Source organism: Mustela erminea, chromosome 6, assembly GCF_009829155.1.
Source record: "Mustela erminea isolate mMusErm1 chromosome 6, mMusErm1.Pri, whole genome shotgun sequence".
Classification (NCBI taxonomy): domain Eukaryota; kingdom Metazoa; phylum Chordata; class Mammalia; order Carnivora; family Mustelidae; genus Mustela; species Mustela erminea.
The window spans coordinates 90,605,471-90,621,604 of NC_045619.1; the positions used below are offsets into that span (position 1 = coordinate 90,605,471).

Below are 16,134 nucleotides of genomic sequence, written 5' to 3' on the forward strand. Positions count from 1 at the left end.
AATTGATAACAAAAAAGAAAGAATAGGTAAGTTTGTTGAGCACAGAGCAGACATTTCCAGGGGAATAATGAGATCCAGAACTGGTCCCATGGATTGTGGATACAGTAAGCAGGTTGGGGCTGAGAGCTGACAAGATAAAGGAGGATTTTAGATCTGGCAGAGGATTTAATTCTCTAGTTTTTGGAAGAAGGTGATCAAGTAGCCTAATACTAAAGTCTGAAAATGTTTCTTGGGTTTTTTTTTTTTTTTTTTTAACAATGAACTTGGTAATTGAGGCATTTTCATTTCAAAGCCCCATTTTCACTTTAAAGTTAGTAACAAAAACACACAACAAAAATAAATAAATAAAATAATTTGCTTATTCATTCTACTTTTTACAGGTGGAGGTGTATCATTTAATAAAGTCTGGCTGCTACTTTTGGTGAAGGATCCACTACTGTGTAGCTCAGCCCTGTATTTAACCAGTCCCAAAGGAACTGAGAATAAACGATCTCCTGAGTGTAGACTGAGCTCCATGGGCATATCAGGAAAAATAAGTACACACAAATGGAAACTAGTCTGATTGTGTTGCTGGTAAGTATACTTTTGCTTTTATGTCACTGCATTGCTAGCTTTCTAGGAAGATGAATGTCACGGCATCACTATACTTCTTGAGTTTATCACTTTTTGCAACTTTTCCTTTCTTCACTCTGGTTCGTTCAGGGATTTATACAATGACCAGAGAAGGTAAGATTGTTTAGTATTTGGATAGTATTCAGTCAATCTTCATCTTATCCAGGGAGCTGTGAAATATTTTACCTTCCAATCATAGGGTTTTACCCCGTGGAAATCTCTTAAAGAACTCATAGGCTTACAATAGTAATTCTTGATGTTCAGGTCAGAACAATGTTTATGGTAATATGGAAAGATAAAAGTGATAAAAAGAAATTCCTTTGATTGGAGCAGAGGCTATAGAAAGCTTGTGTGCAATCAAGCCTGCATTTTCTCAGTGTAAGAGGCTTTTACATGACAGAGACAAGGATAAACTCATGACAAAAACCTCCTGAAGTAGATTATGAATGCACTGCCTCTCACATTTTAAATAAAGTAAGTAAATCTGGGGTTATATTTATGACTTGAATCATTAGACATAACAAAAAGGAAGTATGTTCCATACTTGTCAGTGAATGTGCTTACCTCCCATTCCTGAGGTTATTTTGTTGAAATATATTGCAGGGATCCCCCAAGTTATCACATTAGTATATTTATAATTACTAATTTTATGATTTAATACTTCAGTCATTTTTCAAAATATGGTAGCAATCTCTATCTTTTTTTTTTTTTATTTCCAGCATAACAGTATTCATTATTTTTGCACCACACCCCGTGCTCCATGCAATCCGTGCCCTCTATAATACCCACCACCTGGTACCCCAACCTCCCACCCCCCGTCCCTTCAAAACCCTCAGATTGTTTTTCAGAGTCCATAGTCTCTCATGGTTCACCTCCCCTTCCAATTTCCCCCAACTCCCTTCTCCACTCTAAGTCCCCATGTCCTCCATGCTATTTGTTATGCTCCACAAATAAGTGAAACCATATGATAATTGACTCTCTCTGCTTGACTTATTTCACTCAGCATAATCTCTTCCAGTCCCGTCCATGTTGTTACAAAAGTTGGGTATTCATCCTTTCTGATGGAGGCATAATACTCTATCCCCAGGGGTACAGGTCTGTGAATCACCAGGTTTGATCTGACAGTTTTGCTGGTGTTTTATAATAGTAGTGTGTTTATTCCTAAAGGAAGAAAAGTTGATTGTCAGGAAAAATTAAAAGAAAAAAAGAGGCACAATATAAGCTTGACACTTATCCCCTACAGGAAGAGAATAATACCGCAAATATTATTGAGAACTTATAGCATAGATAAAATATTGGTTTCTAAGAATAAAGACAGAACATGATGGATAAAAGTCATATAAGATTACATTTTTTAAATCATAAAAAGACTACAATTTTCTGCATTGAACATTTCTCCAAAACCAAATTCACTGAATTTGCTAAAAAAGAAACTTATTTATTTTGGTTAACTGGTTTTTTTTTTTTTTTTTTTAATTGAAACAAAATGAGCTTAATTTTTTAAATAATTTTTTTAAAATTTTCTTATTATGTTCAGTTAGCCAACATATAGATTACATTTTTTTAAAGGATTTTATTTATTTATTTGACAGGGAGAGAGAACACAAGCAGAGGGAGCTGGAGGCAGAGGGAGAGGTAGGTTCCTAATTGAGCAGGGAGCCTGATGCCAGACTAGAACTTCGGATCCTGGGACCATGGCGTGGCTGAAGGCAGATGTATAACTGACTTAGCCACCCACTGTGCCCTATATTGATTACATTTTAATAATCTATAGTTTCTATAATGTACATTTTACAGAGAATTTTATTAATTCTATTTATTTACTCTTCTGGAAAGAAGACAAGGAGATATTTTGTGATCAAAAAATTCCCTTATGAACTCATCTTGTCCTCAAATATGGAGAGTAACAAAACAAAGTGAACATAGTTCAAAATGAAAAAAAAAAAAAAGGATGTCAATTGTTAATTTAAATAAAGAACATGAAGATGACATGAATGGATCACTATGTTGTAAAAACTATGTTATTGATATGGCTTTTTCCATGTATTAAATGATATTTCTGGCTTCTGTTTTCTTTCATACAAATAAAGAATTTTACTCTCATTTACAACTAAGGCAATTCTAGTCTCATATTTCTAAGACAGGAAATACATTTATTTCTTCTGGTCACATTTAAAAAGTATATATGTTAAGAATAACAATAATCGTGTTCTTATTAAACTCAGGAATTATAACAGAGACATCAGCTTCCACCAAAATCAGAAGATGAAGTTTGTAAGTGGAATCAAAGTTAAAAATCAGAATTAGGTATTTCAGTCCTAAGAACACACAATCTTGGAAACTGGAAAACAATGCTTCAATAGCTAAATTACAGATGTGATAACTAGTATTGCAGGAATGAATCTCCTTTGCTTCTGGAGACGTATCTAAAAAAATGTTACTGTGGCCAATTTCAGAGAGATTACTGCCTGTGCCCTCTTCTAGGAGTTTTATGCTTTCAGGTCTCACATTTAGATCTTTAATCCATTTCGAGTTTAGTTTTGTGGATGGTGTAAGAGAGTGGTGTATTTTCATTCTTCTGCATGTAGCTGACCAGTTTATACCACCATTTGTTGGAAAGACTCTACTTTCTTCCCATTGGATGTTCTTTCCTCCCTTATGGAATGAAGACACTCTTAACTGTAGAGAACAAACTGATGATTACCAGAGGGGAGATGGGTGGGAGAAAGGCAGAAATAGGGGATGGGGATTAAGGAAGGAGTACACAGGCCCTGATGAGCACTGGGTGATGTATGCAATTGTTGAATCACTATATTGTACAAGTGAATTGAATATAAGTGTGTGTTACCAACACTGGAATTAAAATAAAATAAAAATTAAGAAATAAAAATTAAGACATATGTTGCATATATAGACAATTTGCTTACAGGTCCAGGTGTTATGTAAAGACACTCATGAGGGGACTTTTAACATAGACCTAAGGATACGGTTTTCCTTTTCAAGAGAGGATGTGTAAGATATATGTGCTTTAACAGACTGAGTGGATATTGCAAAACTGCACACAGGAAAAAAGTTCCATTGCTTCATTTCATTGGAGCTACTAATATGAACATTAAAAATTTTTAAACCTTCAATTCCTTTACTATTCACATACTCTTTCTTTTTGTCTTGTTTCCCAACAGTAGATTTTGCTTAAAGAAAATAAAAGGCAACATGAGAAACCATACAATGATTACAGAGTTCATTCTCTTGGGCATCTCAGATGACCCACAGCTTCAGGTTGTAATCTTTATCTTTTTATTTATGGCTTATTTATTAAGTGTCACTGGAAACCTAACCATCATCATCCTCACCTTGATAGACTGTCATCTCAAGACTCCTATGTATTACTTCCTGCAGAATTTCTCCTTCTTAGAAATCACATTCACCAGTGTCTCTATCCCCAGATTTTTGGGGGCAATCATTACAAATATCAAGACCATTTCCTACAACAATTGTTTAGCTCAATTATTTTTCTTCATCTTCATGGGTGTTTCTGAATTTTTTCTTCTCACTGCCATGTCTTTTGATCGTTATGTTGCCATCTGCAAGCCTCTTCATTACACCACCATCATGAGCAAAAAATTTTGCACCCTGCTTGTCTTTGGGTCCTGGCTAGGAGGATTTCTTACCATTTTCCCACCGCTCATGCTCATCCTCCAGCTAGATTTCTGTGCTTCCAATGTAATTGATCATTTCTCTTGTGACTATTTCCCCATCTTACAACTCTCGTGCTCAGATACATGGCTTTTGGAGATGATTGGCTTTTACTTTGCTTTTGTCACTCTGCTCTTCACTTTGGCATTAGTGATTCTCTCCTACCTGTGCATCCTTAGCACCATCCTGAGAATCCCATCTGCTAGTCAGAGGAAAAAGGCTTTCTCAACGTGTTCCTCTCACTTGATTGTCATTTCCATCTCTTATGGGAGCTGTATATTCATGTATGTCAAGCCTTCAGCAAAAGAAAGAGCATCACTGACCAAAGGAGTAGCTATTCTCAACACCTCAATTGCCCCCATGTTGAACCCTTTTATTTATACCTTGAGGAATCAGCAAGTAAAACAAGCTTTCAGAAACTTGCTTCATAAAGTACTACTTTCTAGACACAAATGAAAATATATATTAACATGAATAGATGTCATTGTGAAGACCTAATAAAGGACAAATAAAATTTCAACTTCTATAGTATCCTCCAATATACATCTCACAGATATTTGTAAGGCAAAGCACTTTAATTTTTCTACAACTACATTATCTTTCTTTCAAACCCTCTATAGGTTCCGTTTCTTTATTGAGTTACAATTCTATACAGAAAGGCAGTGGCTATAAAACATACCTAATTTTGCTGATTGTTATGAATAATACAAATATTGTATATGGTAATAGCTAAAGGAGTAAACATTTTAGTCAACTTACTCAAATATTATTTTGTTACTGATATTGCAGTTTATTTCTTAAAGTTATAAAAAATGAAATATATTATCTGCAACAACCATATTTTTTACATAATATCTGCAGTGTTTGTCCAATTCCTCCCTTCAAGTATAGGATTAAATGTTTAATTTACTGCTTATAAATTATTTGAAGGTCATATATCTTCTATTTTGTAGTTATGCTTAAGGTATACTGTTATGTCTTATTTTACATACTCTCCTTGTTTATCTGTATTATATTTAGAAACTATGAGATAAGTGAGTATTTAGGCAGTCACTGTTACACTCATGCCACCTGGAAGTCTAATAGGAATTTCACAAATAATAATGTCTCTTTTGTAGAGAGCATTTATTCTATGCCATATACTCAACTAGGTATGTCCTCAATCATACCATATTTAGTTTTCAAAGCTATATGGCAAATTAGGGTGATTATCTCTTTTTCACAAATATGTAAATTGAGAGGTTGAGGTTTTGATTGAGGTCTTGAGCTCTAACAGCTGATATAATAATCTGATTTGAAAATGAAACAAAATAAAATGACTAAAAAGTTATGCTTGTTCTACTTTACATTTTCCAAACTCTTACGGACCTGCATATATTGCTTAGTTTTTACTAGAGACAGGCACAATTTTATTGTTTTTTTACACTCACATCATATCATTTGGGGATGATTATATTATCATGATCAGGTCAAGGAAGGTGCCAATATATGCTGGACATTAATCAATCAAAACAAGAACCTCCTCAACTGACATTGCTGGTGAGCAACAGAGTGAGAAGGGAAAAAAGTATAAAGCACTTGCAGTATTAGAGTAGCAAAAATTCTTCTTGGAAGGCAGATTAAAGTTAACAAAGGTGGGATGCCTGGGTGGCTCAATGGGTTAAGCCTCTGCCTTTGGCTCAGGTCATGATCCAAGGGTCCTGGGATCGGGCCCCGCATCGGGCTCTCTGTTTGGCAGGGAACCTGCTTCTCTCTCTCTGCCTGCCTCTCTTCCTACTTGTGATCTCTGTCTGTCAAATAAATAAAATATATTTTTTAAAAAGTTAATAGAGGCAATGAATGACTTGGTACAATGTGGTAGATTACCATTTTTAAAAAATGTCATGGTGTAAAGGCACTTTTGGTAGAGCTCTGAAGTATGAATTGAGATACTTTTTTGGTAATCTCTGTCTGAAAAATAATTTCTGTCAGTATGTTTGTTTCTCAAGAGAAACAAATCACATTTAGAATGGTTGTTTGTTCATTGTTATTTTTTCTGTCTCATTGGACACTGTCCCCCAAGCCTTTTTGTCAAATCTCAATTCTAAAGTGTATTATGTTTTATATTCCTTACTGTTGTGTGTGCAGTCCTGTTCTGGCAATTTTGATTCACTGAATTATTTCTGCGCCATCGGCAGAGAGAACAGATAAAACATTACGTAACTCATGCTACATAAGGTCTGTGTAGAAACCACATCAGACATTTTAAAATACTTTCTGGTGTTTTTCTCTCTTTCATACATCTGCTCCTCTCTCACTCTCTATACTCAAGAAATAACAGGAAACTTAGGACAAAAACATTAACAACAGAAAGCAAAGAGGTACAATAAGAGGAAATTTGTTCAGGAATGCTGGTTTCCCTGGATTGCAACAATGCCAACTGCTAGTATTCTTTATGTGCTGGCCATTCTGCATGTTAGTGAACCTGTATGAAAATCAGACTGTCGGACATATAGAAGGCAATGGAGTCTCCCAAACTGTGTCATTGCTTCATTACTTATCAGCTCAACTTTTAGTCAGATTAAATAGGATATGTTGGAATTTCATTTTTCAACTGGATTTATTTTTAACAATGTAAAGGGATGTTAGTATATTTTGCTTTATCATATAATTTATTCATTCTCAAACAAAAGGAAGAAATTATCATCTCTGTGGCTATGTTTCTAATTGAATATAAGTTATGTAGTACTTTCTTTAAGAGAACAGACTTTAATTTTAGGTAGTCTCTAATATATTGAACACTTGTTAACTACACAAATATATCTAAGGTACGAAAACCACAGTACCCTAGTGCTTCATTTGGGAACAAAGATAAAGTTCTATCAGGGTGTCATAAAAGTTAGTGAGATAGAATGTAAAAGTCCTTAATATTTCATTTGAATAAATAATGCCCTTGCACAATCACAGTTACTATGAATATTCTGCTCAAACTTGGAAAACAATTCCACTAAAAGAAGATAAATAAACCAGCTCTTCTTAAAGCATATTTAATGCCACATGGTTTATACAGCACTTTCATTTATATTATTTCAATTAATTCCCAAAATGCCCTTGAAATTTTACATCCACTGGTAAGCTGAGAAAACAGATGCTTAGGGAAATTAAGTACCATCTAATGTCACAAATCCATTAAACAGCCCATTTGAATTTTTAGCTCATGTTCCTCTAACCTGCAGATCCCATAAACTTTCTGTAACAGTTATTTACCTTAGATTGTCACAAGTAAGAAATTAATAGGATTTTTATACCATGATCTTGTTATGAGTTTATGTATTTTTCCTTTTTTATTTGATTATTGATGACTAAATGAAGAATGGAACAGTGATATTTTTGGAATGAAACTTGAAGGTACTTTGTGGACATCTTATTTAACAAACACAAAGTATTATTACTAACTTTCAGTTTGAATAGCTCAAAGTATATGCCTTCAGGAGTTCTTAGAAGGGGTTCTTGATTTTTAACCAAATGGGTGGAAAATAATTTAAGTTGAACCTAACCCATGTTCTTCCAGGGGAAATATGGATCTGTGTTCAGAAATAAAAAGATGGGCTAAATTCTTAGAGATATCCTTCATACTCTGCATGAGTACATCCTTGGGGTGGATTCAGGCTTGAGGAATCATATGCACCTTGTTAAACATAGAGGTTTTTTTCTCCCCAAATCCTGCTGAATTAATTAATGAATAAATGAATGAATGAATGAATGAATAACATCCATGTTGGCAATGTTGGTAAACATTAGGTGATATTGGTAAATGAATATAGTCCATTGATTTTCATTAATATTTTTACATAATAGTATAGTGTGCTTCCCCCAGGTCTGTGATATTAGATCATCTCTTGGTAGAGTTGTTTTAAGCCTATATTCACTGATCCTAGAAAATTGGCCTTTAAGTACTCCTTTTCAGTAATGCTCACATAAACTTTCTATATATGTTAATACCTTCTTTCACAGCTCTTCATACATTCCTTCGTATGTTTCTTCAGTAGCCAAAATGTGTAATTCAGTCAAGTTATTCTTTTTCAGAAAGTGTTAAAATTGGTAGGAAAGTTAAGAAAATAAAGAATATGCAAAAAAAAACAAACAAATCCCTTGAAATAAGGTTAAAAATGCAGTGCATTGACACATTATTACCTATGGAAGAGTAATAATATGCCTTTTTAAAATAGTATCTCCAAAGGCAGTAAATTTAGTGCAGAAATTTCAATTTGGGGATTGAATTGAAATTCAATTCAAATGAAACCAAATATTGCCTATTTGATGAGAATGCATATTGAGGCTCCCAGGTGTTATGAGAAACTAGTGCTTCATAGGAAAAGCAAACCCTGATGAAGGAAGAGCATTGTTACTGAGCAGGAGTAAAGTTAATTAAAAGAAAGCATTCTAAAGAAATTTAATGAGACTTATTTTGAAATAATGTTTAATGAAGTTTTTTAAATTATATGTCAAAAATTTGGGGCTTCTTCTACATGTCCTTTCTTATAAAAGAAAGGGGAAAACATCTTATTAAACAAAGACACAACCTATGTAATATGCAGCCAGGAATTGGGCATACAATAGAGAACTTCACCTGATGGGTGTTTGTGATGCAAGAACAAACTCAGAATGAATGAGTGAATTAAGTAGACAAGTGTTTATTTTAAGCCCCTGTAACTTCCAGGCACTTGACTGTGTTGCAAAGGCTTTGAAGGTCAGACTCTTCCTAAACTTTCAGACATGCACAGCATAGTGGAGGAGTTCATAGGAGATTTCAGCAAGATGTTTGTGGTTTGGGAAGAATCAGTCAAAGATTCATAAAATCTCCCTTGTAGATGAAAGCACATAGGGTTTTTGTTTTGTTTTGTTTTGTTTGTTTGTTTGTTTGTTTGCCAAATTCTGTCTCCAAACTTGGACCTCTGCTAATCCTCTCTTTGAGTTTCTTCCTTGTGTTTTCTCCTAGAGGTCTGGCAGGAGAACAAATAAGCAACTGGAGAAGGAGAAACCGCACAGAACTAACAGAGTTCATCCTCCTGGGATTGTCAGATGACCCGCAGCTTCAGGGAGTGATCTTCGTCTTTCTGTTCATCACCTACATGCTCAGCATCACTGGGAACCTGACCATTATCACCCTTATCCTGCTGGATGCCCACCTCCAGACACCCATGTATTTCTTCCTCAAAAACTTCTCCTTATTAGAGGTTTCATTCACCACTGTTAGCATACCCAAGTTCCTAAGCACTCTGATTACAGGCGATAAAACCATTTCCTTTAATGACTGCATTGCTCAGTTCTTTTTTTTTTTTTCATTCTGTTGGGAGTCACTGAATTTTACCTCCTGGCTGCCATGTCCTATGACCGTTATATTGCCATCTGCAAACCTCTGCATTACATGACCATCATGAATCCCAGAGTCTGCATACTCCTTGTCTTCTCTTCGTGGCTGATTTCATTCCTAATTGTATTCCCTGCACTCATGTTGCTCTTAAACCTTAGTTACTGTAGGTCTAATATTATTGACCATTTTGCCTGTGATTTTTACACCCTGCTGCAACTTTCTTGTTCAGACACAAAATTCCTAGAGATAATGGGGTTTTCCTGGTCTCTGTTTACTTTAATGTTCACCCTGGTAATAATAATTCTGTCCTACATATATATCATTAGAACAATTTTGAGGATTCCTTCTGCTAGTCAGAGGACAAAGGCCTTTTCCACCTGTTCATCCCCATGATTGTCATCTTCATTTCCTATGGCAGCTGCAATTTTCATGTACATTAATCCAGCAGCAAAAGACAGAGTGTCTCTGAGCAAGGGTGTTATTGTGCTAAACACCTCAGTAGCCCCCATGCTGAACCCCTTTATTTACAGCCTAAGGAACCAGCAAGTCAAGGGAGCCTTCATGGACAGGGCAAGGAAGATTGCATTTTTCTCAAGCAAATGAAATGTTATGGTTTTACAAATTAGACACATTGCAGGGCAATTTAAAATATACAAACATGAAATTTGAGCCACCTTAAAATGGCAGTGGTCTTCCTGCTATCCTTATTCATTCTTTCTTTCTAAGAGTTTATAAGCACATTTAATATATTTCCCATTCAGATGAAATAACTTCGTAAGTTTTTCTGGTTCCCATTCTTCTGAAACTTTGATTAGTTGCAACAGTCTTGATTATTAATTCTTTTAATTTGTAAATTTAATTTACTTTGCATTTTGTTTAGGAAAATGATTATCACACAGAATGGAGGAGGCACTGTAATTATTGATGTGATATTTTCCTTACTCTATACAGAAAATATAATTTTGTGATTTTCAGTGATCTTTGCCAGAAATCCTTTCACCATCTTGCAGTTTCTCTAGGAAAAACAATTCTTCAAATGCCATATGATTTTTTGAAAAATGTGAAAGCTTTCATTTAAAAACCACAGAACATTGCTTACTAAATAGGGTGTGTTCACATAGTTTATCTATTGTCAAAAAAAGAATAGATACTTAACATATATACTTTTGTAGATATGCTGCTAAATACATCTCCTTATTTCCAAAATCCATTATGACTTACTAGATATATGTAGATATACAAGTAGATGCAGACATACATACATGCATACATACATACACACACATACACATACTGTAGAAAATAGTAAAGAAATACCATCTTAGATATGTAGAATAAGTTGGATTTCTCTAATTCCATGGTGTAAGTTTTGCTTTCTGATAATGCTGAAATACACATGTATAGCTCCCTTCTAGTTTTGGACTAGGTTGAAACTGGGCATGTGTCTAAATTATTTGATGCCTAAAAAGCAAAATCATTTAAGTTTTATATAAATATAAACTTATATAAATAAATCTTCATAACAGATCATAACAGATCATAACTTTCATATAAAGTTAGAATTTCACCTGTTAAAATACTCCTCCACTCACTCTACTTAAGGTATTAAGTGCCTAAAGTATTTTGGAAAGATGGATGTGTGTTTCTCTATGTGTGTGAGAGAGAAAATGAAAGAAAATTATGGATACAATAAAGTATTCTAAATAATATAAATGATTATTTAGTAATAGAAAATATACTATAATCCTTACTCATGCCATACCATTCCTAATGATTCTATGTAAAATAATTCAACTGAGAAATACAGCACAGGAATTATAGAGAAAAAAAATAAAATAAGTAATAGAAAATTGAAGGGTATTCAAAATGTAATAGACAACTTATGAATGGTTTTCTCAATTTCATTCTATCTGAAGTATATTTTGTATATGAAAGAAGGCAAATAGTTGACAAAGTTAGGGTTTCTATGACCTCTCAATATATATTTTCCCAGAGGTAAATCAGGTGTCAGATAAATCTGGCATATATAATGTACCATAGGGATGAGAATGAACCTTTCAAGCACACAGCATAATTAGCTATCAATAAATAGTAGCTATTATTATAACATTGTCTTTATAGTTAACTGCTATGGTTGTGAATAAGTACAAATTATATTTATAAAGTGGTGAGAACACTTAACTTGAGATTTATCCCACTTGTATTTTTAAAGGCACAATATAGTATTGTTAACTGCAGGCAAAATGGAGTACAGCAAACAATGTTCTTCAACAGTATTCATCTTCAACATCTTGAAAACTTATCCTTCTTACAGAACTGAACTTTATACCAGCTAATAGCAACTCCCCATTGCTGACCCTGCTCCAACTAAGATAGTTGCCATTCAACTCCATTTCCATGAGATAGACTGATTTTAACACCTCATAAAAGTGGAATCATGCATTTTTTTGTCCTTCCACTTGTTTCACTTAGGGTAATGTCCTCCAGATTCATCAGTGTTGTGTCATATCTTTGAAAGAAATAAAAATGGAAGAGAAAGAAATAAACTACCCCACAATGATCAGAGTTTGTCCTGCTGAGCCTTTCTGATGATCCTGATTTCATTTTTTTTTTTCATTTATTTATTTTCAGCATAACACTACCATTGTTTTTTCACCACACCCAGTGCTCCATGCAATCCAGTGCCCTCTATAATACCCACCACCTGGTACCCCTGACCTCCCAACCCCCCACCACTACAAACCCCTCAGATTGTTTTTCAGAGCTCCATAGTACTCTCATGATTCACCTCCCCTTCCAATTTACCCCAAACCCCTTCTCTCTAACTCCCCATGTCCTCCATGCTTTTGTTATGCTCCACAAGTAAGTGAAACCATATGATAATTGACTCTCTCTGCATTGACTTATTTCACTCAGCATCATCTCTTCCAGTCCCGTCTATGTTGCTACAAAAGTTGGGTATTCGTCCTTTCTGATGGAGGACATAATACTCCATAGTGTATATGGACCACATCTTCTTTATCCATTCAGTCCGTTGCAGGGCATCTTGGTTCTTTCCACTAGTATGGTGACCTGTGGCCATTGCTACTATAAACATTGGGGTACAGATGGCCCTTCTTTTCACTTACATCTGTATCTTTGAAGGTAAATACCCAGGAGTGCAATGGCAGGGTCATAGGGAAGTTCTATTTTTAATTTCTTGAGGAATCTCCACACTGTTCTTCAAAGAGGCTGCACCAACTTGCATTCCCACCAACAGTGGAAGAGGGTTCCTCTTTCTCCACATCCTCTCCAACACATGTTGTTTCCTGTCTTGCTAATTTTGGCCAGTTCTAACTGGTGTAAGGTGATATCTCAATGTGGTTTTCATTTGAATCTCCCTGAGGGCTAGTGATGATGAACATGTTTTCATGTGTCTGATAGCCATTTGTATGTCTTTATTGGAGAAGTGTCTGTACCATATCTTCTGCCCATTTTTTGATATGATTGTCTGTTTTGTGTGTGATGATCTTGATTTCTGATTCTGATTTTACTCTGCCTATTTATCCCAAACATGTTAAGTGTCAATGGAAACCTGACAGTCATCACCCTAACTTGGGTGAGCTCTCCTCTACAGAGGCCTCTGTATTTCTTAGCTAGAACTTGTCTTTCTTAGAAATTTCATTTACAATTACATGTATTCCTTGATTTCTGGGGTTAATTATCAGCCAGGGATAATATCATTTCCAATAACAGTTGTGTTGCCCAACTATTCTTTATTTTCATGGGGGCAACTGAATTTCAAATTCTAATTGCCATGTCTTTTGATCACTATTATTGCCATTTGCAAGCCCCTTCATTATACAACCATCAAGAACAGGAAACTCTGTAACCTGTTTATGCTATGTGCATTGCTGGGCAAGTTTCTGGATCATTCTCCCACCACTTATACTGTTTTACTCAGCTGGATTACTGTGTTTCCAATGTCATTGAACACTTTGCATGTGACTATCTTTCCTTTTAGCAACTGTCTCATTCAGATACATGACTCTTTGTAGTAACTGACTTTTGCTTGGTTGGGGTACTTTGCTATTACTTGGCTGTTGGTGATTTTGTCCTTACATATACATCACAATTTGTTCTATTTATTTGCTAACACCAAACCAGTCCACAGGAAATAGTGAAAGGGTCCTCTAAGCAAAAAGAGAGCCTAAAAGTAGTAGACCAGAAAGGAACAGAGACAATATACAGTAACACTCACCTTATAGGCAATACAATGGCATAGCAATGTCTAAATTCATATCTTTCAATCGTTAACCTGAATGTAAATGACCTAAATACCCCAATCAAAAGACACAGGGTATTAGAATGGATAAAAACACAAAACCCATCAGTGTACTGTCTACAAGAAACTCATTTTAGACCCAAAGACACCTTCCAGATTTTAAGTGAGGGGGTGGAGAACAATTTACCATGCTAATGGACATCAAAAGAAAGCTGAGGTGGCAATATGTTTATCAGATAAACTAGATTTTAAGCTAAAAAAAACAATAAGAGTTGAGGAAGGACACTATATCATACTCAAAGGGTCTGTCCAACAAAAGGATCTAACAATTTTAAATATCTATGCCCCTAACATGGGAACAGCCAACTAAATAAACCAATTAATAACAAAACCAAAGAAACACATCAATAATAATACAATAATAGAAGGGCACTTAAAACCCCCTCTCACTGAAATGGACAGATCATCCAAGCAAAATATCAACAAGGAAATAAAGGCCTTAAATGACGCACTGGATGGACATTGTAGATATATTCAGAACATTCCATCCCAAAACAACAGGATATGCATTCTTCTCTAGTGAACATTCTCCAGAATAGATCACATCTTGGGTCACAAATCAGGTCTCAACCAGTACCAAAAGACTGGGATCATTCCCTGCATTCTTGTTATCATTCTATATTCAGCGTTTTTGTATACTTTATTTGATACCTACTAGCTTGGAGTGCCACTTTAATGGAGATGTTTTAGTATGATAAAAATGTAATGTTTTCATATAAGATTAAGTTGTCCCAGTATTTTACTCAGCAAAAGAAGAAATGGGAGATTCTAGTTCTTGAGAGAAATCCTGATTCAGGAAATTCAGGAAATGTTCCCCAAAAAGCTGTGCACATTTAGTTATTTTCTCATTTAGATTATATGCAAAATATTCCATGTGCTTCTAGCTGATTTCTTATGCACTTTCTATCTCTTTGGGCATTATCCCAAAAGTTTCTGGTTCCAATATTGGTGCAACTGTTGATAACATTTGTACAATCCTTAGTGTATTTTCCTCTAGGCCCTTGTTGGCACATTTGATTCACTGGAGTATTTGCTCTGAGACATGAGTATATATGGTAAATAAAACATGTGCATTAGGCAAGAGAAAATCCACATGGAATCTTCTTCCAAAAGGTCCAAAGTAACTCCAAATCTAACTTCTCTTCACTATTTTTGCTCCCATAGCTATAGGGAAAAGTGTGTAAAAGAATATTAGTTACAGAAATAAAGTAGCTCCAATGTATTGAGAAAGACTGGTTTTTAAAATACTGAATCTCTTAACCTAAAACTGAAATAGTTGTCAATTTGCTTTTTTTTTTAACCATTTCAACCAGATGATGATGTCATTTGTGTGACAAATAGAGGTAAGATTGTAAAGTTGTAGTCAACAGAAAATTTCTTTTTCTTAGCACTGATTCATTAATGTTTACCTTAACTTTATTTTGGAATACATAGAATAATTTGGGTTTCTTATGTCAGCTGTATTTATCAAGGATTATGAAAAATGAGTATCTTACATTTCCTGTTTGTCATAATATTTTATTCCTCTATTACTTTTCATACAATTATTGTCTCTCAATTTGATCTTCCTCATTGAATACATGTTTAATAAGTAGTAAATGTGCTGGTTTCAAGCAGAAAGACTTAGAAATTCCAATTCTACTATCAACTAACATCTGATGTCTGATCTTGCTTATTATACTTAATCTCTTTCATTGTCAGTGTCTTCAAATTAACATAGATAACTCACACTGAGTAAATGAGATAAGTGCATACAGTCTTTCACTGTCTCAAAAATGGTTTTGGTGTTTAATGTAGGGCTATATTCCTCAAATATGTTCATTGACTTTATTTTGGGGAGGGTAAAGATAATATTAACCACTGTTTGGGAGTACATTTTATACAGATTTTGTATGATTTAATTTTACTTTTTCTTAAATTTGTCCTCATGACTATTCCATGAATTATTATTCCTATTTTTTAAATGAAGGAAAAAGTAAAATTCAGAGAGATTAAGTAACTTGTCCAAAGTCACAATACGATGAGTTGCATTTTTAATCCATTTCTCTTTGAAGGCAAAGCCCACAAGTGCCCCAATAGTATCATTCCTTATAAATAAATATTAAGGTCTGATGCTTTATGTTTTTGAAGAATTCCTTTCCTTCTTTAC

General features: G+C 34.6%; 1 protein-coding gene and 1 pseudogene across 1 annotated transcript; both read left to right on the forward strand.

Annotated features, from left to right (window-relative positions):
- Positions 1-3,825: 3,825 nt before the first annotated feature.
- Positions 3,826-4,764, forward strand: LOC116592456 (olfactory receptor 6C3-like). Its single transcript, XM_032345652.1, has one exon. It carries the CDS (start codon positions 3,826-3,828, stop codon positions 4,762-4,764), a length of 939 nt encoding a protein of 312 aa, XP_032201543.1.
- A 4,299-nt stretch (positions 4,765-9,063) lies between these two features.
- LOC116593572 lies at positions 9,064-10,264 on the forward strand (annotated as a pseudogene).
- The last annotated feature ends 5,870 nt before the right edge of the window (positions 10,265-16,134 follow it).

What these genes read in the sequence shown, in the direction of transcription:
- LOC116592456 (XM_032345652.1), top strand. Translation starts at nt 3,826, where the DNA reads ATGAGAAACCATACAATGATTACAGAGTTCATTCTCTTGGGCATCTCA.